This window comes from Pleurodeles waltl, chromosome 7, assembly GCF_031143425.1.
Source record: "Pleurodeles waltl isolate 20211129_DDA chromosome 7, aPleWal1.hap1.20221129, whole genome shotgun sequence".
NCBI classification, from domain to species: Eukaryota; Metazoa; Chordata; class Amphibia; order Caudata; family Salamandridae; genus Pleurodeles; species Pleurodeles waltl.
The window spans coordinates 1,384,652,490-1,384,674,106 of NC_090446.1; the positions used below are offsets into that span (position 1 = coordinate 1,384,652,490).

The 21,617-nt window shown below is 47.9% G+C and overlaps 1 protein-coding gene across 1 annotated transcript in view; it reads right to left on the reverse strand.

Annotated features, from left to right (window-relative positions):
* Positions 1 to 21,617, reverse strand: part of LOC138246375 (ferritin heavy chain A-like) — a 37,338-nt gene that overhangs the window by 14,472 nt on the left and 1,249 nt on the right. The window contains exon 2 of the mRNA XM_069200942.1: positions 2,489 to 2,635. Within this exon, the coding sequence (XP_069057043.1) occupies positions 2,489 to 2,635 (147 nt within the window). The remainder of the gene's footprint in view (positions 1 to 2,488; positions 2,636 to 21,617) is intronic.

Here is a 21,617-nt window from a genome sequence, read left to right on the forward strand (position 1 = left end):
CGTCATCATCCTGGTACCTTCGCCTCCAGAGTCTTTCCAACTTTTTACAATGCTTTCATTCGGTAGAGAGCTCTGGTAAAACCCAGGAAGCCGATAACGAAAGTCTCTTTATATCTTTAGCTGTAAAAGATTTTGATGCCCCCATATATATCTAATTCAAAATAAACAACAATGAACAGTAAAATAAGATGTTATTTTTCGAAATGAAACAAAACTTACAGTAAGATGGAAAATAATGTTTATTTTTGTATACTTCCACTTTATTTATATTTGAAAAGTTTTCTCCTACTTTTTCTAATTGCAAAGTCTTTGATCAGATCCTCAAAACTATTCTTAAGTAGCACATCAACTTCTATACTTAGTAGAGATAAGGCATCCAGTTGTATAGTTGTTCTGTTAGGATTTTTAATATACTTCAACTGAAAAAATTAACACTCAGCTAAGCAATTTGTGAGCATTGATGGAAAAAATATACAAAAGCAAATGTCTACATTTAGAAAGGCACACTCAATATTGTCTTCTATGACTATTTTATAAAGTTCAGCATGGCTGAATCTTGTTTTTACGTTTTTTGTTGCACTGAACCTATACTGCAGACATAAGTGAAACTGCTGAAGCTCAGCTGAGGAATTAGTGTTGAAGTCCTCTGGGGAAGCATCAATCAGCTTTTGACAATATCTTTCCATTTCAGTAGTTGATGAATTGGTATTATGTGGCACATTTCTTAGAAAAGAAGATCTCTCTGCTATTTCTGTGTATATCTCTCCTGTTCTCTCATCTCAGTTTCAAGTTTGTCAACAATTGTGTAAAAGGTGGTGATACGACATGTGTCTCTGGCATTCAGATATACTTCTGGTGCAGCATCTCCATCACTGGATGGTTTCTTTCTGATGCATTTGAGAGTTTGAGCTGCCTTGTAGTCAACACCTTGCAACATTTCCTTTGTAGCTGCTTCATATCTTTCAAAGTCATCTCATGAAGTGTGCAGTTGTTCAGCTAATGATCCATACAGATCTATACATATTTTTAAGATCACACCATGTGGCAGTTACCAGATTCTAATTTTGTTGAATTTCCAAGATTTGTGTATATTATTAACCGCTATTCTTAATATTTTATTTTTATTTGTATTATTGTATCTCTCTCTCTCTCTATATATATATATATATATATTCATTTATTTTGAAAGACCCTTTTTGTGGGACCTGGTTCAGCTGCACCTTTTGCAGTTTTGCACCATATGGTCCATGGTAAATCGGGCAATAGAACATTTCTGTGGTGCCCCCCTTCCCTTGATGCCCTAAGCATGTGCTTATTTTATGTAATGATTAACCCAGCCTTGCCTGCACATCTCTCACAGGTACATCTGATGGTATGCACCTATACTTTTCCCTCTTTTACTACATGACAGAGTCAAATCCGCTAGGCTTACTGTCTTCACTTCACTCTGCAATCAAAAGACATGAAGAAGAAAATTGCTGAGCCCAGTGGCCAATCACTGATACAGCAGTGACACCCATTGGCCCAGTGAGGATATGGCATTTAAACGTTCTGGAGAACCAGCTTGCTGCATTAGCCTCAGAAGTTGACTTTGGATTGTTTGTCCATGACTTCATTGAGAAAGAGTGCTGCCAGAGGCCAACACATGCACAGAGGATCACTAATGAGTCCAGGAGACCCAAAAGCGTGTTGACATAGAATTTGTTTGGTCCTTTTACAGCAGCACAACAAATACTCAGTAGTGTAGATATAGCCTTAGGTTGACTCTTTCATGGCAGACCTCAGAGAGACTACATAAAGCTTTGGTTTGGCCCTTATATGGGAGTCCTCAAGGTGTCTAAGCACAGCCTACGGTTCATCTTTTGCACAAACACCTCAGTGGTTACTGATATACTGTTGGTTTGTCTTTTGGATGGCAGATCTCAAGGGGTAAACACATAAACTTGGTTTAACTTTTGAAGTATAGACAAACCCTTGGTTGGTTTAACCCTTGCACAGCAGCAGACCTCAAACAGTATAGAGATAGTCTTGGTTTAGTCCCTGAATGGGAGACCTCCTGGAGCACAGATGTAGCACTGGCTTTACCCTTGCATGCCAGACTTCAGGGAGTGTTGATAAAGACTTGGTTTGCCCAGTGCATACAAGATCTAGTGGTGATCCATGCTATGGGCTAAACGTTTCCAAGGTAGGACGCAAGATAATACAGATTTGGCCACCAATGCCATTCCACAGTAGGACTTGAGAAGGAGAAAGTATAGAATGGAATGTAGCTTTCCATAGAGGATTTAGAGTAGTGAGGACCCAGAGTGGGTTATTTGGGGCTTTGCAAGGAAGAACTTGAAGAGGTACAGACACAGTATGGGACGAACCTTTTCATGGTGGGGCTCGGCTCTCAAAGGGTATGCACAGGGTGGGTAGACAGCTTGCACTGGGTTCTAGATCTATGGTGCTCTATGTGGTGAAGATGCAGAGACGATAGAACACTTACCCTTATGTCCTGCAGGGCCACTCGCCCCCCGCGCTTGTTCAGGTATCTTAGGAGCTTTATTGCATGTTCGTGCTCCTCCTGGCTCTGTTCGTGGAGAAAGTCAGACATGTGGGGTAGAGCCACGTCATCCCGATCAAAATGGCAAGACTGGGAGCATAGGAAGCAAAGACAGGAGAGTGTTAAAAGAAGGGAAACATTTGGCAAGGAAACAATTCACAGTAAGAAACAACAAATAGATGACCCGACGAGCTTCAATAAAACATACACAACATCTGATACAGAATCTCTCAAAACATAGTCAGAACTGATCTGATTATTAATGAGCACCTTTCTACATGTCACATTTTAGCTAAGAAATTGTGAGGATGTGGGAGATTCAGGTGACCTCGGTCTTCGCTTTAGTTTTATTTATCTCTATTTACAACCAGACACGCACTTCCTTACTGGAAACACAACTGAGGCCCTCCTTTTAAGTACCTCAATTCTATGCGCCTTTTTCTGGAGTAATTGCGCCAGCCTATGCAGCAGTGTTTGCTTTAAAACGGTAGATCAACAGGATTTACCCAACAGGGTTTGACCTAACAGCCAGCTCAAGGAATCACCTAACAATAACTGGCATAGCATTTACCCAAGAAGCACTTAAGTAGGATGTACTCATTGAGCCCAAAGAGCGTATTGACCATCTAAAACAAACAAGTGAAGCTATGAAGCAGCTCAACAAGATTTACTTAGTGAGTTCCTTGACATCATCTAGGAAATGTGCCCTAGAAGATGCTCTCAATGAACACACTAACAAGCTGTACTTCAAATGACATCAACAGGATCTACTGAGCAAGTACCCAGTCAGGATACATCCAAACAGCACATGTAGGTCTACCAAACTACACAAAGCACATACCAACAAGGATCACCTTAACTGATCTACACACTGAGGGCCAGATTTATAAAAGAATTGTATTGCCCTGGCCTTACGTAGGGTGATGCAACGGCAACACAATACTTAAGTCAGACTTACCGAGCCACACACAGCCACCTTGGTGGTCCTGCGTGGCTTGGTAAGTCTGTAGTAACACAAGGCACTGCAAGTCGCTGCCCTGTGTTACTCTGCACCAGGAAGTGTTACATCAGGGGTTCTCAAACGTTTTTAGCCCGAGGCTTGGCTCCCTTGACCAATTGGCCATTGGCTGCGACACCCCATTACTTTTTTTTGGCAGATGAGGTAGGGGGTGTAAGCCTGACCTCGGTCGAACTTCCATTTTAATCCCTGGAAATAATTTGGATGAAGGTATGGAGAATAGTGTGTGCAATGCAGGGATATGTCTACTCTCTTTTTACTCAATATTTGTGCCATGCAGTGACTGCATCTGTTTGCTGTTTGTGCACGTTCAGCCTGGAGCTCTACACTTCCAGCCCAAACCAGCCAGAGGCCCCTGAGCGCTACGGCACACAGTTTGGGTACCACTGCAAGCCAATGATTACAGAAGTGAAATTTTCTGAGGCTTGTTTATAAGTTTTGTGACCCCGGGGAGATGGGCAATGTCAGTTGATTATGACTGAGGCAGCACATTTTTCCACAACCGTCCTTGGTGGTGATGGTGAAGGCTACAATGCCTACCTGGTCCTCGGTATGCCACAGGAGACCATATTTTTTTCTTACCTGACCGAAGACTTTAGATGGAGTTCCAATATTTTTAAAATTACGTTTCATCTAACCTAATGAAAGGTGTAAAGTACATAAAACATACTATGGAGTAACACCAAATCACTGAATAAACTACCTCACATAGCTAAAGCCACTGCTGTCTGAACCATGTTGTACCCGCAGAAATATAATCAACAAGGTCTCAAATGGTATCTTACATTCAAGTGACCATGTAAAATCAAATTCTTCAAATATACGAATCATACAAATCTATGTTATTTCGACCACATATGTAATTACACACAAAACACTTAATTAAAGAATCTAGTAGCATTGGCCAGCTAGGGTGCAATCACTGGCTTTCTATTCAATAAGCATCACAATTACCAAATCCAAGATGTTTCCCCCCTCCAAAGGCCACATATCTTACCTATGTAAGCTGGAAGAGAGTTGGGCTTCACTTTTTCATCTAACCATGTCACTCCAATTGTGCAGAGTGGTGTGGTCCAAACATGAAGAGAAACCTGTAGATGGAAAGGCTGGATGTGCCTGCTGTACTGTGCAAAGTCCATTTGGATTGGCACACGCCGGTCTGAGTGCACCTCGAGCTGTCTACTCATGAAATGGGGTAGTTCAAATTCTACAGTGCCAATTCCCATGATCATGGCCCCCAACCTAACCACTATGTTTTTTTTTTCTTTGCCCCCAAAGTAGCTGACGAAAGTCAAACAAACACATGCAGCAATATCGTACGAACTGGCGACCAGCCCGCTATAGCTGAGAAGGTCTTACCGCCTTTCTACGAAGGTGACTCTGGTGTTGATGAAGCTGTTGACGATCACGCCCTGCAGAAAGGGATCAACACAGAGGAAAAACAGCACTCCCTTTGGTGCATTAAAACGCTGAAAGAAACTTGGCGTAAAGGTGCCCCACCCAACAAGCACTCCTCAGATGGGACAAGCATAATTTCACGAGGTTCATCACTGGCTTACTTTGGCTCCTTTGGGGGGTTTCCATTGCAGAGGGGTTTGCTAGTGGATTGGGCTGTCGGTTTTTCTTAAGTTGGCGTGTGGGCTACAACTGGTGGGTGCAATTCGTGCATAGAGTTCACTAATTAGCTTTCTCGCTCTACGTCACTTTAGGCAGATTTTTCAAAAGGATCCCTATAGCCAATAACTAGTTCAAATATTTTCTTAATATAAAGACAACCATGGATTAGATGGAATGAATCAAATAAAATCTGAAGAACAGAAAGAAAGAAACAGGCATCTTATATTATTAAAATAAAACAACTGTGGAATCATGCCTTCTATGGCTTTTGACTTTCCTAGCAAGGCAAGCTGGCCGTGTGGCTGCCCGATAAAGGTCGTTGACTTAACGAATGGTACTAATTGGGTATGGGGGTAGGACAGCCCTACCTTCAGCTGCCTTAGCAGTGGGTGACACATGCCCAATTGCTTATGGCGCTAGTTGTTAAAATGCGCTATGACTCTGACCCGAGCAGGTTGAACAGCCGGTGGTTGGTCTGCTAATGCCGTGGGATGTGGTTGGTAGATGTGATAAAGAGGTAGCTCCCACTATCGCATGTTGGACAGAGATACTGAAAAGTTGCCTGTTTTAACCCCTCCTGCTCGCCGGTGTGTCGCTAAGAGGCAGCAAGTGCACCACCTAGCAAGCGCCAGACGCAGCGCACTCAGCATGCACTCCAGAGGCCGGTGCAATTCCTAATGGACTCTGCACAGCAACTGTGACCGCGGCACCCCTAGCTGGGTTTGGTGGCGCACTGGGGTGCCACAGTGCACCGTTTGGGAACTACTGCATTACATGGATGGAGAATAGGCGTTCCCACGCATCCACCCATGTATGTTGGCGCATTTGCAGATTTACCAAGACAAGTAAACCTGGGAATGTTTCAAAATTGTACGTCTTCCCGACAGAGGCACAATGATTAGAAATAGCTTTATTTCTCCTCGTGTTTTCCCCTTTCTAACACTCTCTCACACTTAAAAAGAGGAAATGCCACTCACAATTGTTTTTGTGCAGGAAGGTGTTCCTTCCAACGCAAAAACAATCCTGGGTGTAACACAGGCATCCTTGCACCAAGGTCGCAAGGTGCCTGCATTGTCGCTTGCCAGCCACAAGTGCGCCAGAGGAAAGAGACAGGAATGCGCCTTATGTAGGTAAATGTGGCACATTTCTGCCCTCTCCGTTTGCCACTGCGTCAAAAATCTTGATAAATCTGGCCCTGAGTACCTCAACAAATATCTGTCCTTTAACAGGTCTGCACATTAAGCACCTCAAAAAGATTAATTTAAAGGGAACATCAGCATGGCCCACTCACTAAGCACCTCAACGTGATCACCCTAAAGAGCACCACAGAGGACCTATACGAGGGTCTCAACCTGCTTTGACAAACAAGCACCAACACAAGATCTACAGTCAGCACTGCAGACCTCAACGTGATCTGCGTTACGAGCATCTCAATGACATCTATTCACATCTACAAAGTCTGCCTAAAGAGCTTTTGACAGCTCACGAGCACCCCGAAAAGAGTACCTCAACAAGCTCTTTATTAGAATCCACACAGCCATCGTCGCAACAAGATATACTAAGGAACTGATTTATGAAAAGTTTGCACCGCCTTTTGCGTCATTTTTTGACTTACAAAATACAATTATATCTTGTAAATTTGCACCGCTTTTGTGTCACAAAATGACGCAAAGGTGGCGCAAACTTTGCATAAATAAGCCCTAAATACGGCTAGCCAACACCTTACTAAAATCTATCCAACAGCGCCCCAAAATGGTCAGGCCTTGTACCACCTGGTGCACCTGCCAGAGGACATTCCTCCAGCTCTGTAGAACACAACTGCTATTTCAGCTCTGGGGCTCACAACCCTGCCAGTGCAGCTCATTCTTGACTCGCAGTGCTCACTTGCCATAGTAGCACTAAACACAAGAGCTCTGTCAATACTTCTGATCATGACCTGCAGATTCTCACTCTTTGCTCCACAGTACTAGAAAGCCCACACTCTGACAGAGCACCTAGTCCTATCCTTTGTCACCCCTGCTGCTTAGTCACCATGACTCACACAGCCCTCTCCCAGTGCACTTTAACTAGCTGACTTGCATCGCCACTCCTGCTCCCGTCACCGTGACTCACACAGCGTCTACCAGTGCACTTTAGTGTAACCTGCATCGCCCATCATGCTCCAGTCACTGTGAGTCACACAGCGTCTACCAGTGCACTTTAGTGTAACCTGCATCGCACCTGCTGCCCTAGACACTGTGAGTCACACAGCGTCTACCAGTGCACTTTAGTGTAACCTGCATCGCCCCTCCTGCTCTAGTCACTGTGACCCATCACTCTACCAGTGCACTTTAGTGTAACCTGCATCGCACCTGCTGCTCTAGTCACCATGAATCACACAGCGCTCTACCAGTGCACTTTAGTGTACCCTGCCTCGCCTCTGCTGCTCTAGTCACTGTGAGTCACACAGCGTCTACCAGTGCACTTTAGTGTAACCTGCATCGCACCTGCTGCTCTAGACACTGTGACTCACACAGCGTCTACCAGTGCACTTTAGTGTAACCTGCATCGCACCTGCTGCCCTAGTCACTGTGAGTCACACAGAGTCTACCAGTGCACTTTAGTGTAACCTGCATCGCACCTGCTGCTCTAGTCACCATGAATCACACAGCGTCTACCAGTGCACTTTAGTGTAACCTGCATCGCACCTGCTGCCCTAGTCACTGTGAGTCACACAGCGTCTACCAGTGCACTTTAGTGTAACCTGCATTGCCCCTCCTGCTCTAGTCACTGTGACTCACACAGCGCTCTACCAGTGCACTTTAACTAGCTGACTTGCATCGCCACTCCTGCTCCCGTCACCGTGACTCACACAGCGTCTACCAGTGCACTTTAGTGTAACCTGCATCGCCCATCATGCTCCAGTCACTGTGAGTCACACAGCGTCTACCAGTGCACTTTAGTGTAACCTGCATCGCCTCTGCTGCTCTAGACACTGTGACTCACACAGCGTCTACCAGTGCACTTTAGTGTAACCTGCATCGCCCCTGCAGCTCCAGTCACCGTGACTCACACAGCGCTCTCCCAGTGCACTTTAGTGTCACCTGCATCGCCCCTACTGCTCCCGTCACCGTGACTTATGCGGCACTCTACCAGTGCACTTTAGTGTAACCTGCATCACCCCTGCAGCACTAGTCACCATGACTCACACAGTGCTCTACCAGTGCACTTTAGTGTAACCTGCATCGCCCCTACTGCTCCAGTCACTGTGACCCAGTGCTCTCCCAGTGCACTCTAGTGTAATCTGCATTGCCCCGCTGCTCCCGTCACGGTGACTCACGCTGCTCTACCAGTTCACTTTTGTTTTAATCTGCACACCCCTCCTGCTCTAGTCACCATGACTCACACAGCACTCTACCAGTGCACTTTTGTTGTAATCTGCACAGACCTCCTGCTCTAGTCACCATGACTCACACAGTGCTCTACTAGTGCACTTTAGTGTAACCTGCATCACCCCTGCAGCTCCAGTCACTGTGAGCCACACAGCGCTCTACCAGTGCACTTTAGTGTAATCTGCATCGCCCATGCAGCTCGTCACTGTGACTAACACAGTGCTCTACCAGTGCACTTTTGTTGTAATCTGCATCGCCCCTGCAGCTCCAGTCACCGTGACTCACACAGCGCTCTACCAGTGCACTTTAATGTAAACTGCATCGCCGATGCTGCTCTAGTCACTGTGACTCACACAGCGCTCTACCAGTGCACTATAGTGTAACCTGCATCACTGATGCTGCTCTAGACACTGTGACTCACACAGCGTCTACCAGTGCACTTTAGTGTAACCTGCATCGCCTCTGCTGCCCTAGTCACTGTGACTCACACAGCGTCTACCAGTGCACTTTAGTGTAACCTGCATCGCACCTGCTGCCCTAGTCACTGTGAGTCACACAGCGTCTACCAGTGCACTTTAGTGTAACCTGCATCGCACCTGCTGCCCTAGTCACTGTGACTCACACAGCGTCTACCAGTGCACTTTAGTGTAACCTGCATCGCCTCTGCTGCCCTAGTCACTGTGAGTCACACAGCGTCTACCAGTGCACTTTAGTGTACCCTGCCTCGCCTCTGCTGCCCTAGTCACTGTGAGTCACACAGCGTCTACCAGTGCACTTTAGTGTACCCTGCCTCGCCTCTGCTGCTCTAGTCACTGTGAGTCACACAGCGTCTACCAGTGCACTTTAGTGTACCCTGCCTCGCCTCTGCTGCTCTAGACACTGTGAGTCACACAGCGTCTACCAGTGCACTTTAGTGTAACCTGCATCGCACCTGCTGCTCTAGACACCATGAATCACACAGCGCTCTACCAGTGCACTTTAGTGTAACCTGCATCGCCTCTGCTGCTCTAGTCACCATGAATCACACAGCGCTCTACCAGTGCACTTTAGTGTAATCTGCATCACCCCTCCTGCTATAGTCACTGTGACCCATCACTCTACCAGTGCACTTCAGTGTAATCTGCATCACCCCTCCTGCTCTAGTCACTGTGACTCACACAGCGTCTACCAGTGCACTTTAGTGTAACCTGCATTGCCCCTGCTGCTCTAGACACTGTGAGTCACACAGCGTCTACCAGTGCACTTTAGTGTAACCTGCATCGCACCTGCTGCTCTAGTCACCATGAATCACACAGCGCTCTACCAGTGCACTTTAGTGTACCCTGCCTCGCCTCTGCTGCTCTAGTCACTGTGAGTCACACAGCGTCTACCAGTGCACTTTAGTGTAACCTGCATCGCACCTGCTGCTCTAGTCACCATGAATCACACAGCGTCTACCAGTGCACTTTAGTGTAACCTGCATCGCACCTGCTGCCCTAGTCACTGTGAGTCACACAGTGCTCTACCAGTGCACTTTAGTGTAACCTGCATCGCACCTGCTGCCCTAGTCACTGTGAGTCACACAGCGTCTACCAGTGCACTTTAGTGTAACCTGCATCGCACCTGCTGCCCTAGTCACTGTGAGTCACACAGCGTCTACCAGTGCACTTTAGTGTAACCTGCATCGCCTCTGCTGCTCTAGTCACCATGAATCACACAGCGCTCTACCAGTGCACTTCAGTGTAATCTGCATCACCCCTCCTGCTCTAGTCACTGTGACTCACACAGCGTCTACCAGTGCACTTTAGTGTAACCTGCATCGCCTCTGCTGCTCTAGACACTGTGACTCACACAGCGTCTACCAGTGCACTTTAGTGTAACCTGCATCGCACCTGCTGCTCTAGTCACTGTGAGTCACACAGCGTCTACCAGTGCACTTTAGTGTAACCTGCATCGCACCTGCTGCTCTAGACACTGTGAGTCACACAGCGTCTACCAGTGCACTTTAGTGTAACCTGCATCGTACCTGCTGCTCTAGTCACTGTGAGTCACACAGCCCTCTCCCAGTGCACTTTAACTAGCTGACTTGCATCGCCACTCCTGCTCCCGTCACCGTGACTCACACAGCGTCTCCCAGTGCACTTTAGTGTAACCTGCATCGCACCTGCTGCTCTAGTCACCATGAATCACACAGCGCTCTACCAGTGCACTTTAGTGTAACCTGCATCGCCCATCATGCTCCAGTCACCGTGACCCATCACTCTACCAGTGCACTTCAGTGTAATCTGCATCGCTCCTCCTGCTCTAGTCACTGTGAGTCACACAGCGTCTACCAGTGCACTTTAGAGTAACCTGCATCGCCCCTGCAGCTCTATTCACTGTGACTCACACACCGCTCTACCAGTGCACTTTAAATAGCTAACCTGCATCGCTGATGCTGCTCCAGTCACTGTGACCCAGCGCTCTACCAGGGCACTTTAGTGTAATCTGCGTCGCCCCCGCTGCTTAGTTTCCATGATTCACACAGCGCTCTACACCAGTGCACTTTAGTGTAACCTGCATCACCCCTCCTGCTCTAGTCACCGTGACTAACACAGCGCTTTACCAGTGCACTTTTGTTGTAATCCGCACACCCCTCCTGCTCGTCACCATGACTCACACAGTGCTCTACTAGTGCACTTTAGTGTAACCTGCATCGCCCCTGCAGCTCCAGTCACTGTGAGGCACACAGCACTCTGCCAGTGCACTTTAGAGTAATCCGCATCGCCCATGCAGCTCATCACTGTGACTAACACAGTGCTCTGCCAGTGCACTTTAGTGTAACCTGCATCGCTCCTGCAGCTCCAGTCACCGTGACTCACACAGCGCTCTCCCAGTGCACTTTAGTGTCACCTGCATCGCCCCTACTGCTCCCGTCACCGTGACTTATGCGGCACTCTACCAGTGCACTTTAGTGTAACCTGCATCACCCCTGCAGCACTAGTCACCATGACTCACACAGTGCTCTACCAGTGCACTTTAGTGTAACCTGCATCGCCCCTACTGCTCCAGTCACTGTGACCCAGTGCTCTCCCAGTGCACTCTAGTGTAATCTGCATTGCCCCGCTGCTCCCGTCACGGTGACTCACGCTGCTCTACCAGTTCACTTTTGTTTTAATCTGCACACCCCTCCTGCTCTAGTCACCATGACTCACACAGCACTCTACCAGTGCACTTTTGTTGTAATCTGCACAGACCTCCTGCTCTAGTCACCATGACTCACACAGTGCTCTACTAGTGCACTTTAGTGTAACCTGCATCACCCCTGCAGCTCCAGTCACTGTGAGCCACACAGCGCTCTACCAGTGCACTTTAGTGTAATCTGCATCGCCCATGCAGCTCGTCACTGTGACTAACACAGTGCTCTACCAGTGCACTTTTGTTGTAATCTGCATCGCCCCTGCAGCTCCAGTCACCGTGACTCACACAGCGCTCTACCAGTGCACTTTAGTGTAAACTGCATCGCCGATGCTGCTCTAGTCACTGTGACTCACACAGCGCTCTACCAGTGCACTATAGTGTAACCTGCATCACTGATGCTGCTCTAGTCACTGTGACTCACACACCGCTCTACCAGTGCACTTTAAATAGCTAACCTGCATCGCTGATGCTGCTCCAGTCACTGTGACCCAGCGCTCTACCAGGGCACTTTAGTGTAATCTGCGTCGCCCCCGCTGCTTAGTTTCCATGATTCACACAGCGCTCTACACCAGTGCACTTTAGTGTAACCTGCATCACCCCTCCTGCTCTAGTCACCGTGACTAACACAGCGCTTTACCAGTGCACTTTTGTTGTAATCCGCACACCCCTCCTGCTCGTCACCATGACTCACACAGTGCTCTACTAGTGCACTTTAGTGTAACCTGCATCGCCCCTGCAGCTCCAGTCACTGTGAGGCACACAGCACTCTGCCAGTGCACTTTAGAGTAATCCGCATCGCCCATGCAGCTCATCACTGTGACTAACACAGTGCTCTGCCAGTGCACTTTAGTGTAACCTGCATCGCTCCTGCAGCTCCAGTCACCGTGACTCACACAGCGCTCTCCCAGTGCACTTTAGTGTCACCTGCATCGCCCCTACTGCTCCCGTCACCGTGACTTATGCGGCACTCTACCAGTGCACTTTAGTGTAACCTGCATCACCCCTGCAGCACTAGTCACCATGACTCACACAGTGCTCTACCAGTGCACTTTAGTGTAACCTGCATCGCCCCTACTGCTCCAGTCACTGTGACCCAGTGCTCTCCCAGTGCACTCTAGTGTAATCTGCATTGCCCCGCTGCTCCCGTCACGGTGACTCACGCTGCTCTACCAGTTCACTTTTGTTTTAATCTGCACACCCCTCCTGCTCTAGTCACCATGACTCACACAGCACTCTACCAGTGCACTTTTGTTGTAATCTGCACAGACCTCCTGCTCTAGTCACCATGACTCACACAGTGCTCTACTAGTGCACTTTAGTGTAACCTGCATCACCCCTGCAGCTCCAGTCACTGTGAGCCACACAGCGCTCTACCAGTGCACTTTAGTGTAATCTGCATCGCCCATGCAGCTCGTCACTGTGACTAACACAGTGCTCTACCAGTGCACTTTTGTTGTAATCTGCATCGCCCCTGCAGCTCCAGTCACCGTGACTCACACAGCGCTCTACCAGTGCACTTTAGTGTAAACTGCATCGCCGATGCTGCTCTAGTCACTGTGACTCACACAGCGCTCTACCAGTGCACTATAGTGTAACCTGCATCACTGATGCTGCTCTAGTCACTGTGACTCACACACTGCTCTACCAGTGCGCTTTAACTAGTGTAACCTGCATCGCTCCCACTGCTCCAATCCCTGTGACTCACACAGCGTTCTACCAGTGCACTTTAACTAGTGTAATCTGGATCGCCCCGTTGCTCCAGTCACCGTGACTCTCACAGTGCTCTAGCAGTGCACTATAGTGTAACCTACATCACCCCCGCTGCCCCAATCAATGTGCCCCAGCACTCTACCAGTGCACTTTAGTGTAATCTGCATCACCCCCGCTGCTCCAGTCACTGTGACTAACACAGTGTTCTACCAGTGCACTTTAATTAGTGTAACCTGCATCACCCTCCTGTTGTAGTCACCAAGACTCACACAGTGCTCTACCAGTGCATTTTAACTAGTGTAATCGGCATCGCCGATGCTGCTCTAGTTACCATGACTCACACAGCGCTCTACCAATGCACTTTAGTGTAACCTGCATCGCCTCTGCTGCTCCAGTCACTGTGAGCCACACAGCGCTATAGCAGTGCACTTTAGTGTAACCTGCATCGCCCCGCTGCTCCAGTCACCGTGACTCACACAGCGCTCTACCAGTGCACTTTAGTGTAACCTGCATCACCCGTGCAGCTCTGGCCACCGTGACTGATGCAACGCTCTATCAGTGCGCTTTAACTAGTAGACCCTGCATCACCCCCACTGCTCCAGTCACTTTGCCTCACACAGCACTCAACCAGTACACTTTCACTGGTGTAACCTGCATCACCCCTGCTGCTCCAGTCACGATTACTCCCACAGCGCTCTACCACTGCACTTTCACTAGTGTAATCTGCGTCGCTTCTATTGCTCCAGTCACTGTGGCTCACACAGCACTCTACCAATGCACTTTAGTGTAATCTGCATCACCCCTCCTCCTCTAGTCACCGTGACTCACACAGCACTCTACCAGTGCACTTTAGTTGTAATCTGCACAGACCTCCTTCTCTAGTCACCATGACTCACACAGTGTTCTACCAGTGCACATTAGAGTAACCTGCATCGCCCCTCCTGCTCCAGTCACTGTGAGCCACACAGCGCTCTACCAGTGCACTTTAGTGTAATCTGCATTGCACCTCCTGCTCCAGTCACTGTGACTCTCACAGCGCTCTACCAGTGCACTTTAGTGTAACCTGCATCACCCCTGCAGCGCCCGTCACCGTGACTTATGCAGCGCTCTACCAGGGCACTTTAGTGTCACCTGCATCACCCCTCCCGCTCCAGTCACTGTGAGCCACACAGCGCTCTACAAGTGCACTTTAGTTTAACCTGCATCGCCCCTCCTGTTCAAGTCACCATGACCCAGTGCACTCTAGTGTAACCTGCATCGCTCCTGCTGCTCCAGTCCCTGTGACTCTCACAGTGCTCTCTACCAGTGCACTATAGTGTAACCTGCATCGTCCCTGCAGCTCCAATCACCGTGACTCTCACAGTGCTCTACCAGTGCACTTTAGTGTAACCTGCATCGCCCCGCTGCTCCAATCACCGTGACTCTCACAGTGTTCTACCAGTGCACTTTAATTAGTGTAACCTGCATCACCCCGCTGCTGTAGTCACCATGACTCACACAGCGCTCTACCAGTGCACTTTAGTGTAACCTGCATCGTCTCTGCTGCTCTAGTCCCTGTGACTCTCACAGCGCTCTACCAGTGCACTTTAGTGTAACCTGCATCACCCCTGCAGCACTAGTCACCATGACTCACACAGGGCTCTACCAGTGCACTTTAACTAGTGTAACCTACATCACCCCTGCTGCTCCAGTCACTGTGACTCACACAGCGCTCTACCAGTGCACTTGCCCTTAAGATGATGATTTGTCACTGCACAAGAGCATTACCCTGCAGCACCCATTGTTATTCCAGTACTGGAACCCACACAGAGCTCTCACAGTATAACTCAGTCCACCTGCAATTTATGCGGATTGGTAGGTGCACACCTATCCCTTGGGTACACACAGGCACTTCCATGAAATTCCTTCTCCATGTGTACCTTCTAAGCTCTAGGAATAGTATACAGTGCACACTGCTTTCTAGTACACCCAGGAATATCACTATATATCCTGCCCACATCTTATGGGGCAGGGAAACTTATTTACATGTTTCCCTGAAGAACCCATGGAAACTTTAGTCACATAAACACGAGGGGACCTCACTCTGCGCTGCTGGTTATTGACAGACATGGGGAAATGCAACATCTTATCTTCAATACTTTGTACGTGATAAGATAAGGGCTTGCACAGGTACCTTTTAGAATCCCTCCCTGGTTCAGAGGCCCACACTTACACAAACGCCCACACCCTCTGGCCGTGCACATCAACCAAGGTTGTCAGAATCGCTCCTGTTGCAGTCCTGGATCTTGCAACTAGTTCTGCTGTAGCACGTCAGATCTGATCTACTCCCTTTCCGCAGTTTAAAAAAATGTTTTCCGTTTCTTTTTACCTCCGGTCTCTGATGGCCCTTGCTCCCTCTCAATTTGATGTGGGCAAGTCACCGTGAACCCGACTGGGCAGTCTTGTCCCCCAACAGCTTCTTATTTTTTCCCAAATGACGGCATCCATTTTAGGATTTCCTCATTCTTCATTTTCCATTGCTTTTCCTGCTTTATTTTCATACTGTCCATCGCATTCTTGGAGAAGCTTGCAAAATAGTGCATCGATGTTGCACGTTTTATGTTTTGGCCAGGCGCCCCCTGCAGTAGCAGTAGGGTGCTGTTAGTCACGCAGCGGGCGGAAGCCAAGATGGGGAGTCCCTGCACTCTGAAGTGTTGCGCTGTAATGGAAGGTGGCGACAACTGTTGTATTGCTTGCGCAATCTATCTGTTTTGCTGATCTGTCTAACTATGATTATGGTTGCTCACTGATACTGTGTGAATAAAAGGCTACCCCATGGTTGTACCACCTTAATCGCAATTGACTATATCCTTGGGAGTTGCTTCAGTGGGGGGGGGCAGCGACTTGCACGCTGTGCGCGCACTATGGCAAGGCACCCCCTTCAGACAGCAGTAGGGCGCTATTAGTTGCTCCATGGGCAGAAGCCATGGTAGGGAGACCCTGTGATGCATCAGGGGGGACCCGGAACAGCAGCATTTAAGGCATTGTGAGGCGAAGGATCAGCCTCTTTTCTCTTCGCCACGCACCAGTATCCAATATACTGCATCACACACCACCCTGGAGGAAGGCGGAATTGAAAGAGAAACTCGTATGAAAAAAAGGATGCTACATAAAAATTTGGACTGATTTACTGAACTTACACCTTGGAAGGGATTTTGATTTCTGTGGTCACTGGGCAGGAAGGAGTGGGGACAGACCTGCAGGTTGTCCTAGACCTTTCTGCACTACTCTACCCCAGGATGCCTGGAGTGGAACATTTTAGGGGATTTACCTGGTGACAGGTACCCCGGCAGGGCCGGAGCGCTATGCGGTGCCCTGGTATGTGTTAGTACGGAACGGTGGGTATTGCCCATCCCTCTGTGTGATGGAGGGGAAGTTGCTACTACCATGTCTGTCCAGGTGATATTCCAACACCAGTTCTGTCGAAGTCAAAAGCGGATCAGTCCTAAAGTGTTTAATGCAGCTGGGCCAACCGTCTTCAGTCATTTTTTAGGTTTTGCCTGCTGCTGTGCATGAAATCCTTTGTGAATACATACTGTGCGCAAAAAAGTTTGTGAATTAAAAAATAAATCTTAAGAGGGGCCCATTACTTACCTATGCTTACCATTGGTTGCCCCCCACGTCACTCTCCATTCCAGTCTTCCCATTGGTCAGCTGCTCCTCCAGGGCTCCGTCTTCTTTCTAGGCTTCGAGTTGAGTCTTCATCCATAGAACTTGGCCTGAGTACTCTTTCCGGTTTACACCACCCACTGGCAGGAACTCCTTTTTAGGGTCGAGCCTGCGCTAGCATACTCTTGCCCATTCGTATCGCTTGTGAGACGCTGTAGTAGTTAGAAAAGGGCTCGGAGCCCCATCCATGTCATGTCAGTGTCTTTCATTGGTTCGTGGGCTTGCCTTTTAAAATCTGCTTGCTTTCATTAGTGGAAGGCATGCATACGTCATGCCTTTTCCGGTGGTTAGCCCTCCTCGAGCGCCGCGACCAAGTACTGAAAACATATGAGGCTCGCTGTTTTCCGTCCGGTTTGTGAACTACTTTTTCTCTTTTTTTGCAGCGCGATCTCGCTGGGCAGAAGTCGAGCGCTTTGCATGACATCGACCCTGTAGCAGTGCGATCGTGCTCTTTTTTTCCATTTACTGAGGCAAAAAAAGTCCTGTTGGGAGTTTACAACTGCTAGTAGCTCTAACTCGGAGAAATGCGAGACCCGTTGCATTGCAAATGCTTGTTAATTTTTGTCACAACCCCCTCCCCCTCTTCTCTTTAACCTCTTCAACTTTTCGGAAGAACCGCTCCGCCCCTTCTTTAACCCAGTTTTTATGCACGCTGTTATTCACATTTAGGCGCTTGTCCTTGCCCCTTGCAGCATTTTCGTGTAGTGCCGCAATGGCCACTTCAGTGAGCACGAGCTTGGGTCCTAAACCGAAGGTATTTGCTCTTTGCTTCTAGTGCCCCTCAATTAGCCCGGTAACGATTGGACGCTGCCGGGACTGCCCCCGCCGCGTGCCACATCCCTGATGCCGCAGGGCTCCCGTGTATTAATTAGTAAATGGTGGAATATTTCCTTGTAAATCTGAAGGTGGGCCGGTTTCTCCGGGGACTGGGTGGGATGCGGGAGTATGATAGCTACAGTATCAGACAGCAGAGGGAATGCAGTCCGGCAGCCTGGGTTGTGTCTGACTTTCATTCTCACTGTCAAGTGAAAGGAGTGTATTTGGGAAAAGTAAACATCTGACTACAGGCGCTAATTGCAAAAGCCCGATTCTGAGCGGTTTTTATTTGGATTTCAGTATTATGTGCAAAAATATAATCTAATGTATTCTCCTAGTATAAAGCAGCGGCTATGTTTACCATTCACAGGTTTCCATAATTGTCAGAAAAACAACTGTGATTTCAAAGTCTTCTTAACGCTGTTGAGCTGACAAGTCACGGGCTTGCATTGAACGCTGGCGGTGTGTTTGTGTGCAAGTCTGGTTTTGTATCAGGATTAGCACGGGGGTGTACTGGCCATCCACACACCGTTGTGTGTTGGAATTAGACTACAGTGTGCAGCCAATTGTTTCCCACGACAATTCTCTTTCCTGCCTGTGTTTCACGCAGACTGCACAGCAGTACCCTGAGCCCAGCAAGGAAGGGTTCTCTAGGCTTAATTTACTCAATTTTCTGGTCAGCCCACATCACTAGATGATGAATGTTTGTTTGTTTGCTTTTCCCTTGTAACCTTCTATTTAGTGGTCCATTTTCTAATCCTTAGGGGGCCTGGGAGGGTGGTTCTCATCTGTTTATGAATACAATAGGGGGCTTTGTGAGTGTTTCCTAATAAGCTGTAGTGACACACAAATGCCTTTTCTTCCTGTGGTTGTAAGTAGCATCAAACTCAGAAGACCTTTTAGGCCCGTAATATTGTGAATGGGGTCCACCAGCCAGGGCCTTTCTACATTTTCCTGTGCTTATTTGATTGGATGTAAGCTTGATCTGTGGGTGTGCAGGGGTAAAATGCTGCTCATAATCTTAGGAATATACAAACTTAGTAGTGGTGTGTGTACAATCTGATGCACATCTTAACGCTTGCTGCATCCAATGGCAATGATGCACTATCTCCTTGACTAAACGCGCACACAGTTGGTAGTCAGAATGTCTCATTCAGCAACTTTGATATAAATATTGTGCCCTTAATACAGAATACAAAAATACAGCCCACTAGGTTTATATTTTCTATAACTTCGGTAACACAGTACTTTTCCTGACGCTATTTAGGACACAGAACGTATGTCAGACACTTCTATAACTATGATTTTCTGGTGCCTCTCTCCACACGACCCGTTGCGTTTTGGTGTTTGTTGGCCATAATGCAGAAAATCTGAAAATTAAACAAGAAAGTTGAATGTGAGGATGGAATATGGTGCCTCAAAAGTTGCTTATATTTGGGTGACGTATCCATGTTCGTCCGCGACCTGATCGGACATGCATTGGTGCTCCCGGAGCAAAGTAGACAGCGCCTTCAGTTCTGTTAAACCTCATGTTCACAGCGTACTTTGTAACACGTAGCGGTGAGTCCCTGGCGCTGTAGCAACGCGCATCCTCCTTACTTCATCATGGTGGTAGAACTGAAGGCGTTTATGCAGGCGTGACCTGTGACATTAGTCCACGGTAAGTGCCCTACGTGAAGTTTGTTGCTACTCCACCAGTAGAGGTTTTGATTCTCCTTGACATTAAAGGTGTACCCACAGTGGTAATCCTTTTGCACATGTGGGATTACCACCGGAATCATTGGCTCATGATAGACTAACAGTTGATAGCAGCTGAAGTATGATTTGCAAAGAGTTAATTTTATTCCCACCCTGGCCAATAGCTGGGAGAAAGCCTACTTGTCCTTCCGGATAAATCTGGTGTAGCCAATCATGACCTGGATCCCCGGCTTGCTCTGGAGTGTGAAAGGAAAGGTGCTAGTTGGATGTCACAAATGCTTGAGTACAACTTTAAATGGAAGCGGTTAGTAGGTCAATCCACAGCTGTCATTGTTTCTGCATAAACCTTGGCCGTGTGCCCGGTTTGAAATTTCACCATTTTACTTTGAGGCACCAGCAGTGTGCAAGAAACATACTCCAGGAACCAGGCACCTTCCTGCTGTTGCTGGGACCTGAAGGAATCGAGGCGGACCAGCTGGCATGCTGAGAACTATAGGGTCCATGCACAGGCTCTGCCAGGGGTCACACCAGTTCGCTGTGTCGAGAACCAGCTGGGCCAACGCTTGAGCCACAATATGACCTCGTTGAAGCTGCTGCTGTCTCAGAATACACAAGGAGTAGTCACTGTTTCCTTCACCGAACTGAAATGTAACATTGCACCTGGAGGACTGGATTGAATAATAATAGCACACTAAGCAGAAGTAAGTAAGTCTTTCCTCTTTCTACTTAAAACAATTAACAATAGTCATTGTGGAGTATGTCTACTACATGTACCTAATGCTCTATCCCACATCATCCTCCAAGAGAAAATCACAACTTTGTTCCACCCTGAAAGTCACGGGTTAAACATAAGAGATATTTGACCACTCGAAGTGCTTTGTGGCTGATATCAGAACTGCCCAGTTGTATCCATGATCCCAGAGAACTGGCCTGACAAAAAGATCAAAGGCCAGTAATTCAGTCTTTGGATCACACATCAGCAAGGAAAAGGCCACCTAATGCAGACCTGTCTGCATTAAAGTAAAAAAGCACTATGTCGTGGTCAGTGCTGGCCGTGTCACAGTCCTGATTTTTCTTTAAGCCACTGTGCCACACGTACAAGCATTGACAAAGACAATAGATTTCGCACAGGCGAAACCTGTTGGCTTTATCAATGCTTGTTTCCTTTATGGCCGCTCTCCACCCTAACAGCACATGTTTGTGTCTACCTAGGACATTTACATCTGCAATATCAACAAGTATTACATTTAGAATATGCATTTTGCAAAGTACAACAGGCAGGATCGCCAGTCAGACTACAGGGTCTTAAACTGCGGTAGCAACGTGCTTCAAGCCCTGCAAGGATGTAAGGTCTACTCTAGACACAAAGTACGCCTACCATGACATTACAATCCATCAGGAAGAGAGAGTTTTAAACATAGCAATGGGATCAGCTTTTTTTGAAGCACGTAAAAGATGTGCAATTTCTTGCCATAGGGGGTCTCATAATAGCTACATGTAGTTACTTTGTGTCATAGAGATCCAGGATATTTCCACACACGCACCGTAAAGCTTGAGATCATCACACATGTTGTGACATCTTCAATGTCAAAGGCACAGTTTACAGAGAGACAAACTCCTCTGGAACTGACTGAGAGCCTCCTTGTGAGGCAATCTATAAAGTGACTTCCGAGAAAGGGTCATTCGTTGCTCCCTATTCCACCCTTTACCTGCGGGAAATGAAGCTTCTGGCTGCATGGCAAGGTGATGGCCAAACCCTCTGATCCTTATGCTGGCAGCAGAAGGGCGGGCAGTGCTTTTCTGTGCTGGTTTCATCACTCTGGAAAAGCTGGAATTTCACCGGTCTTCAGCCATCACTGCTCTTACCCCCACTGAAGTACACTAGGCACAGCGAGGGACCTGCTCCTACTCCCACTGAAGTGCACCAGGCACAGTGAGGGACCTGCTCCTACTGAACAGTGAGGAACCTGCGCCT